At 38.3% G+C, this 9,948-nt stretch overlaps 1 protein-coding gene across 1 annotated transcript in view; it reads right to left on the bottom strand.

Annotated features, from left to right (window-relative positions):
* The window catches only part of LOC133661773 (multiple PDZ domain protein), a 74,427-nt gene that overhangs the window by 14,401 nt on the left and 50,078 nt on the right, over positions 1 to 9,948 (bottom strand). The window contains exons 26-32 of the mRNA XM_062065239.1: positions 6,581 to 6,758; positions 6,394 to 6,504; positions 5,331 to 5,402; positions 5,146 to 5,217; positions 4,491 to 4,677; positions 1,599 to 1,795; positions 1,440 to 1,531 (exon numbers count right to left, since the gene is read on the bottom strand). Of these exons, the coding sequence (XP_061921223.1) occupies positions 1,440 to 1,531; positions 1,599 to 1,795; positions 4,491 to 4,677; positions 5,146 to 5,217; positions 5,331 to 5,402; positions 6,394 to 6,504; positions 6,581 to 6,758 (909 nt within the window). The remainder of the gene's footprint in view (positions 1 to 1,439; positions 1,532 to 1,598; positions 1,796 to 4,490; positions 4,678 to 5,145; positions 5,218 to 5,330; positions 5,403 to 6,393; positions 6,505 to 6,580; positions 6,759 to 9,948) is intronic.

The following is a 9,948-nucleotide window of genomic DNA, read 5'->3' as shown; positions in this document are numbered from 1 at the left end:
TAGTAAAAAATAAAATGTATTTTTTTTCCAAATTCAAGACAAAGTTATATGTTTTTGGTAACACTTTAGTATGGGGAACATATTCTAAATAACAAAGACTTAATTTAGAGTTTTTTTGGACACTAGGGGAACATATTCTAAGTAACAAAGACTTAATTTAGAGTTATTTGGTTAGGGTTAGAGGGTTAGGGCCAGGGTTAGAGGGTTAGGGTTATAATAAGGCCATGCCGAATAAGGCATTAATAAGTACTTAATAATGACTAGCTAAGAGCCAATATGTTACTAATTTGCATGTTAATAAGCAACTAATTAATGGTGAATATGTTCCCCATACTAAAGTGTTACCATGTTTTATTACTGGTGCACAAAATGAACCGTGCATGAACATCACCAACACAGTGCATAAACTCACAACAAATTACACACCTGCAAATCAGTGTGACTTCTGCTGTTGCCGTATCCGTAATACGCCGATAGGGAGACATTTTTATTTACACGTTGAGTCGGGTGGGTTTTAACCTCCCCCGAACCCCTGAGCCCGACTCACCGAACCCCTAGGGTTCGATCGAACCCAGGTTAAGAACCACTGCCATAGAGGAATGGCGCAGCTTTTGATAAAACACTTTTCCTTGGTACTACCTCTATTCATTTGCTTAGTGGACAGGTGACTCATTTTCATTACATACTGATTTTTCGGTAAGAAGCCTTCGGTTCTGTACCGACTTCCCATGCGGTACACATTACACGTAAAGACAGGAAGTGTTTCTTGATTCGTGCATTTACTGGGTAATCAAATGCCAGCGGACACAAAAGGCAAAGTATTTGCATGGGAGCAGACATCCAGACATGCAGGGCACTTCCACAAGCCCGGGCAGTGTGCATTAACGTAGGCAAGGAATGGCAGCATGGAGAGCACCTCCACAAGAGGGCAGCCCAGCGTTTGACCAGCAGAAATCATGACTGGCAATAGTGCTAAGAAGACTTGGAGACACTCTTCCGTCATTTGACAACACTTCATCTTCCTGGTAAAATATATAAACTTTCCCCAGTACAAATGCTTCTTCTCGTGGATATTGATAACATTACAATAGGGAGAGACCCATCTATCCATTTTCTATCACTTGTCCCTCTCTGGGTTGCGGGGATGCTGGAGCCTATCCCAGCTGCACTCGGGCGGAAGGCGGGGTACACCCTGGACTAGTCGCCACCTCATCGCAGGGCCAACACAGACAGACAACATTCACACACACATTCACACACTAGCCTAACCCCAGTTGCATGTCTTTCTTTGGAGGTGGGAGGAAGCCAGAGTACCCGGAGAGAACCCATGCAGTCATGGGGAGAACATGCAAACTCCACACAGAAAGACCCCAATATATATAATATAATTTATATATAATCATACACATTGTCATATTTTTTTCACTTATCTGTTTTACCGTATAAAGATGATTTTGACTCTGGACGGGGCGCTTTTGATAATGGCCGATGCATTCTGGTGACTGTGGCCATAGAGGACCTCCCCATTAATCTAGAGAAAGACAAATAATTAAACCAAACAATTAAACAAAAAATGTAATGGGTTGGCTGTGTCTTACCTCCAGTAGCTCATCCCCGACTAGCATGCGTCCGTCCCCCCCAGCCGCCCCTGCTGAGTCGATGCCGATCACGAACACGCTCATGCGGGAGCGGTCCCTGTTGCCCGCCAGGCTGAGGCCCAGTCCTGTCTTGCCTTTCTCCAGCTCGATCATGTGCAGGACACCTGGCAGTCTACCATAGCGCTGGATGACGTCCTCTGAAACATCATTTCAATACTGATATCGTCATCATTTACAAGTGATTTATTAGAGGTAAGACAGTGAATATGTAATAGTTTTATGTACATTAAGGAGAAAAGGCATTTGAATCCAACTGATTTTGTACGTTTACGCCTGTATGAAGATATGAACAGTCCATATTTTCTATGGTAGTTTCATTGTAACAAAGACAGTGTAAAATGTATCCAGAAACGCTTACAAATTAAGTATTTGATCTTCAAGCAAAATGTGACTTAGAACTTATTACAGAGGCACAGCCCCCCATTCCAACCTAACCTCATTGTCACCGCTCCATACACACACACTTGGTATGTTTACATGCACTAAAAAAATTATTACTGAATTGGTTTGGTTGAAGCCACCGTTTTAGAACACACGTAGAACCTCTATTTGTTTATTTGAGTTTTTAAAGATGGGATTAATACATCTAGAACATATCTAGATAAGCCCCCTGTAATAATTTGATGTTTTAGAAAAGAAAAAAAAGACTATTTTTTTAAACAAAAAAAAAATATTCAATTTAAAGTGGTCAGAATATGAATGTAAATACATTTGAATACACATCTGTTAAGTTTTCACACATAAGATTATCATCGGTGGATAATACAAATTATAATAATACATCATTATTTTACATTATATTATTAGTAGTACATCTGTTGGGGGTTAAGTAACCCCGTCTTTAAAAACTGTTTCTAATTTTGATCGAGGGTCTTTGAATGCACCACAGTTATTGAGATGCAAACATGAAACTTATACATAACTTTCTCCTATGCTGCCACAAATAAATGTATTATATTTTGTCAAGTGGAACAAACCATTTTGTATTTTTGAAGGGGGATATCTTAGATGTTCTTAATTTGGTTCAAACAACTTTATTATTGAATTACAAGGCTATATTGTTTCATATTAACATTTATAATGTATTTTTTTAATACCATACATATTTAAATGGAAGAAGCAGTCAGACGTTCCTTGTAGTTGGTAATCAAGGCTGCATATATTTTTGTATGGATTTATGTCCACTCCTTTTTAAAGATATGCTCCAAATCCTGAAGGTTTCTGGTTTCAAAGCCAAGTTTCAGCTCGCTCCACAGATTTTTAAAGTGGATTTAGGGCCACTCAAGCTTCTCTTTGAGCCCCTACTTTGTTGCTTTGGCCGTATATTTGGGTCATTGTCATGCAGGTTGACCAATCCACGTCAGTGTTCAAGCTGAGGCCAGGAGTTTCTGTTCCATGATCCTATGGTACATTTACAGTACATAGTACATTCAACGTCCATGTTTGATAGTAGCAATGCATATTCACCATTCCACATCAATGCCAAAAAGCTACATTTTGGTCTCATGTGACCACATCACATTCTCCCAAACCTTGTGGGAGTCATTGATTGTAAAACTTTACACAGACCTGTACAGGTGTCTTCTTGTGCAGGGGGACATCGTAGACACCATTATCTTGTATTTGTTCTTCATCTATCAATTTTTGCATCAAGATTGGTTCCTCTCTCACCAAGCTTCTTGCTGGTGATCTTGTAGTCAATTCCAGTCTTGTGCAGGTCTACAATATTGTCCCTGAGGTCCTTGCTACATTACACTGCAGGCCAAAGTGACCCGAATTGAATTTTTTTTAAATTAGATTTTTTTCCTGCTGACCGTTTATACTGCAAGTAAAACATGATCTTTATCAGGCTCCAGTGTGGCCTCAACGTCATTAGCATGCGCAGTTTAGATAAAGTGAAAACAAAGGAAGTTGACCGGATTCCGTAAATGAACGAGGAAGTCGCTACTGCTACAAAATAAAATAAAAGTTGCCACACATTAAAATTAGTGTTTTTAACGTGAAATTAAATTAACCCCAAACTTTTGAACGGTAGTGTATACAGTTTAATATATTTGGCTGTTAAGTAGAGGAGGCACGGACATCAGCGTGGATCAACATTAGCTTTATTTTTCAACTCACTTGTAAGCAAAAACGCCACAGTGTCAATTCCGGTCCTTCAACAATTGCTATTTCTTCGTAATCAAAATATACATTCATATTTTACATATAGCCTATTTTTTGCGCACTATTGACAAGTGATGCACCGAAAATTCGGCCTTCAAAAATAGACTGCTCACCGAAACCAGATGTTGTGATAAAGTATCCACTTCTGCTGGCGGGCTGCATCTTTCCCAAGAGTGAAGTAGCTCGCCAAAAGATGACTAAAAAGTCACATGCGGGTCGGAATCACGTAGCATTGCGTTAAGACTGAAGTCACATTTGAAAAGATCAGATTTCCATCAGATTTGGACTACTTCCTGGTGTGGCCTGAATCGGATGCCAAAAGATCAGATTTGAAGCAATTTGAAGCGTTTAAACTGGGAAAAAAATCTGATATGTGTCACTTGAGGGCAAAAAAATCAGATTTGGTGTGCGGTGTAAACTGGGCCTTGGACTACTTTTCTAATTTTTGTGCTTCATAGACAAAAAAGTTCTCCTGGTTGGAAGGGGATCAAGCACCTATTTGCCTCAATCTAATGCACAGTTATTCATATACAACATATATTACATGTATTCAATAGCCTTATATTATTATTTTATTTACATTCTGTGTCTCTGTTACAATAAATATAGGTATCTTTGTAACGAGGCAAACTTATCAGCAGATAATAATAATAACAATGTACTCACTCCAGCTGTATCCAAACTCATCAACCTCTTCTTCTTCCTCATTGTTCCCCTCCTGAGCATCTTCCAAAGGCCAGCCCGGGATCTCCGTCAGCTCGTCGGTGTCCGTCTCACCGACGTGCGGCACCACCGGCAGGGCAACAACTCCACTGCCGCCGACTGGGACATTCTTTGTCTCATGCTTTTTCGCCTGTTTGAAAAACAATATTACTAGCAAAAGGTGACACTTTTTTTTGGTTTGTTTGAGATCAATACACTTGGCGAGAGGAGCTGATGGGCTTGATTTATGGTCTGGCTGATTGAAAGTAAGGCTGCAGTCATTCGAGAGGATCTTTGACTAACATTTTTGCAGTAGGTTCTTAAAAACAAGTGTTCTTGTCACATATAGGATCTTTGACTAGTGTTTTGACAAGCATTCTTTTTTTTTAATGTACTTAAAATGGCACAGGGGACAAACAACAATTACATGTGGTGATTTGAGGAAGACAAACATTGACAAACATGCTTGGACACTGCACTACACCTACTACATGCACACACATACACACTCACACACATACTGTACGAACGCGTGCACGCACACTTGCACACACACACACACATGCACACGCACACAATAGGAACACTAAAATGAAAACCACAACAGAGATACACAAACCTTAAACGGGGTAGGAGTGAAAGGGTTAGTTGGGGAGAGGCGCAGGACAAGTCTACTGTGACTGTCAGCCTCCTACAGAGAAGAGGACACAACCACAACTTTAGACAATGACAAAACAACTATAGACACACAGTTGTCAATACAAAAAAATTTATTAAATGAAGACCACGTTTGATGTCACCAACCTTGTCCTTCTTGTCTCTCAGTACAGATACTGCATTGTCCTCTGTGGTCTCTGCCACAGCTGCCGATGCACACTGTACAACACAATGTAGTATAAGAATATTCTACTGTCTAATTGCTTGGATTCAAAATGACCTCACGTCCGGCTCACATCCGGCTCATTGAATGATGGTCAAGCCAGCATTTGTTCTCAATGGGTACGAGGCAACATTTAGACTTTCTTGAAGAAAAATGCCCTATGCTTGCGTTGTTTTCTGCTGTATGGACCGTTTAAATCGCAAAAAGGATAAACATTTCTTCAGAGTTCTTCAAAAGGATATCAAGAATGGCAGAATAGTGCAAAATTTTACGAAAAAAGACGACAAAAGTACCACACACTGCAGTCCAAGGGAGCAGAGTCAAAGAATGCACAAGTTTGCAGTGACCACTCCGTTAAAGGTTTGTTTGATATACTTTTAACGTTTAGTGTTTACCGTGTAAGTACTATCCTGATATTATTTTTATTTTTTAAGACACATTTTTGCTACTAGTGTTCTATAAAGCACCAACTTGGTGAGTCTAAATAAAATAAATGAATAGTGAGCAAAACCAAAGGCAACAATCATAAATGAAGCTTTCAGCACATACACAATGTTGACATCTATCGTCATATTTTGATAAAGATGGGTAAAAACATGTGTACTCGTAAACGGCGTGTGCAACAACAATAACAAGGCAACAAACATAGCAGAAGACGCAAAGTTAAATCATGAAATGCAACCTTACCCGAGCATAAACCATGCATATTAATCCAGGAAAGTCTTGATTCCAATTTCCTTGACCCAGCCACACACAAAGAAGTTGTAGACCTCCATGCTTTACCAAGTTTTCATCTGTTTTGTCGTGTAGAATGATGTTTGGAGCACGCGATAGTTTGATATGATTTGGGAACCGCACCGACGAATAACCCTTGATCATTCGACAAATATTTTTTGTTTGGATAAAGTTTAGGGATCTATTCCATTGCATAGTTGGATTTTTTGCTAACTTGTCGGAATACAAGCAATAATTGGTATTCAGGCTTACCCTGGGCTTGTGGATGATACTCTGCACCAAGAAGGACACGGGGTTGCCTGCATTGCGTATGGCCTCCACTGCCTCCTCATGACTGGCCTCTCTCAAGTCCACGCTGTCCACCTGACAGGAGACATCAGGTAGCATCACTCTATAGCACTTTAAGCTTGAAGAAGTGGAACTTAAAAAGAAAAAATACCTCAACAATCCTGTCTCCAGTCTTTAAAGTGCCGTTGTGTCCAGCAGGACTGTCCTCCAGGACATGCTTGATAAAAATGCCCCTCATCACCTCGCCGTTGCTAAGACGACTGCCCATCCCACGTCCCCCTACAATGCTGATGCCCAGAGACTTGCCGGGCTGCCTGAAGAGCGCCACCCTGAGGAGGTAGGTAGTAAAGTCAACACCTAGCATTTTCCACTGTGGTGCCTTTACTCTAATTAACGTTCTTCTGGTTTAAAATGACTTCTGTTGGGCTGCTGTCAGGACGTCCAAGACTGTCGCTTGTAGGTTCTTAGTTTTTATGATTATTAATAGTATTAAAATATAAATCAATCAATAAAAATTGAAAATATAGTAAATCAATAACAATTACACTAGTATTGAGATAAATGAATACTGAATCCAAATAATAAAAACACACATAACGAATGTAACTATATATATATATTTTTTTATTGAATAGCTATATTTATTATTATATTATTTTATAGAAAATATGTCATACAATAGGTAAACAAATAAAGATTAAAAAAAAACTATTGATAACATGAATCAATAACTACTATAATAATATATCATATCAATATCAATATTTACTACTATTATTATTGTTATCATTACTATAATTATTATTATTATTGGTAGTAGTACGTTAAAATGCTGATGGTGTAAATTAAAACTCTTATTAACAATAATAATAAAGTAAAATACTAATATTAAATTATATACATTTTCATAAAAACCATTTGATGCACACCTACAGAGGTACACACACACATATATACAGTACATACATATATATATATATATATATATATATATATATATATATAAACATATATATATATATGTATATATATATATATAAACATATATATATATATATATATATATATATATATAAACATATATATATATATATATATATATATATATATATACATATATATATATATATATACATATATATATATATATATATATATATATATATATATATATATATATATATATATATATATATATACATACATACATATATATACATATATATATAAACTGCTCAAACCTGCTAAAAAAAAATTAAGGGAAAAGTAAAATAACACATTCTAGATCTGAATGAATGAAATATTCTTATTAAATACTTTGTTTTTTACATAGTTGAATGTGCTGACAACAAAATCACACAAAAGTTCTAAATGAAAATCAAATTATTTAACCCATTGAGGTCTGGGTTTGGAGTCACACTCAAAATTAAAGTGGAAAAACACACTACAGGCTGTCTATTCCATTTACACAAAAGCATGTGAAATGTCAATCAGTGTTGCTTCCTAAGTGGACGGTTTGATTTCACAGAAGTGCGATTGACTTGGAGTTACATTGTGTTAAAGGCCTACTGAAATAAAAAATGTTTATTTAAACGGGGATAGCAGATCCATTCTATGTGTCATACTTGATCATTTCACGATATTGCCATATTTTTGCTGAAAGGATTTAGTAGAGAACGTCGACGATAAAGTTCGCAACTTTTGGTCGCTGATAAAAAAAGCCTTGCCTGTACCGGAAGTAGCGTGACGTCAGAGGTTGAAAGGCTCCTCACATTTCCCCATTGTTTTCAATGCAGCGAGAGCGATTCGGACCGAGAAAGCGACGATTACCCCATTAATTTGAGCCAGAATGAAAGATTTGTGGATGAGGAACGTGAGAGTGAAGGACTAGAGTGCAGTGCAGGATGCATCTTTTTTCGCTCTCACCGTAACTTAGGTACAAGCTGGCTCATTGGATTCCACACTCTCTCCTTTTTCTATTGTGGATCACGGATTTGTATTTTAAACCACCTCGGATACTATATCCTCTTGAAAATGAGAGTCGAGAATGCGAAATGGACATTCACAGTGACTTTTATCTTCACGACAATACATCGGCGAAACACTTTAGCTACGGAGCTAACGTGATAGCATCAGGCTTAACTGCATATAGAAACAAAAGAAATAAGCCTCTGACTGGAAGGATAGACAGAAAATCGACAATACTATTAAACCATGGACATGTAAATACACGGTTAATGCTTTCCAGCTTGGCGAAGCTGAACAATGTTGTTGCTAACGACGCCATTGAAGCTAACTTAGCAACGGGACCTCACAGAGCTATGCTAAAAACATTAGCTATCCACCAACGCCAGCCAGCCCTCATCTGCTCATCAACACCCGTGCTCACCTGCGTTCCAGCGATCGACGGTGCGATGAAGGACTTCACCCGATCATCCGTGCGGTCAGCGGCTAGCGTCGGATAGCGCGTCTGCTATCCAAGTCAAAGTCCTCCTGCTTGTGTTGCTGGAGCCAGCCGCTAATACACAGATCCCACCTACAACTTTCTTCTTTGCAGTCTTCATTGTTCATTAAACAAATTGCAAAAGATTCACCAACACAGATGTCCAGAATACTGTGGAATTTTGAGATGAAAACAGAGCTTTTTGTATTGGATTCAATGTGTCTGCATACTTCCGTTTCAACCATTGACGTCACGCGCATACGTCATCATACATAGACGTTTTCAACCGGAAGTTTAGCAGGAAATTTAAAATTGCACTTTATAAGTTAACCCGGCCGTATTGACATGTGTTGCAATGTTAAGATTTCATCATTGATATATAAACTATCAAACTGCGTCGTCGGTAGTAGTGGGTTTCAGTAGGCCTTTAAATGTTCCCTTTATGTTTTTATGCAGTTTATTTATTCAGTATGGTGCAGAATAACAGTGAGACGCTCAAACTGCCTCAACAAGTCGGAAACACGGTCGGTCATGTTTTTGATTATTTCTTTATTTAATTGAGTGACTATCAGCTGTATCTTCTTCTCCGCACTGTCCTTCACACTCGCTTTCTTGGTTCCCGTGGTTGGAAAAACAAAGTTCTGTGTTTGCTCGCTAGAGCTATCGAGGTATCGAGTGAGACACAGATGTTTTGCTTGGATCTTACAGGGTTCACTGTGACATTTGCTACGCTTAACTAGTGGTGAGGAGTCTCATCATTACCTACATTTTTGTTTGCAACCTAAAGCAAAACACTTAGCCGACAGGCTGGAGAGAATCAAAATTTCAAATTAAAACCACAGATGAAGAATGGTTAAACATGTTGAACATTCACAATACATCCATCAACTTGTGGTGAGAGTTCTCCAGAAAGAATATAAAACACCTATTATGATCTGTTCATACCAGATCATGTTTTATTTTGAGTTTGTTGGTGTTTTCCTTTGTTTAGTGGCTTAGTTTCTGTCTTGTGCTTTTACTTTGGTGGCACTTTCGTTTTTGTGTTTCCTGCAGCACCTTCACGCCTGCCTTTGAGC

The sequence above is a fragment of the Entelurus aequoreus genome, linkage group LG12 (genome assembly GCF_033978785.1).
Source record: "Entelurus aequoreus isolate RoL-2023_Sb linkage group LG12, RoL_Eaeq_v1.1, whole genome shotgun sequence".
Classification (NCBI taxonomy): domain Eukaryota; kingdom Metazoa; phylum Chordata; class Actinopteri; order Syngnathiformes; family Syngnathidae; genus Entelurus; species Entelurus aequoreus.
This window is presented reverse-complemented; position numbering and strand designations above follow the sequence as displayed.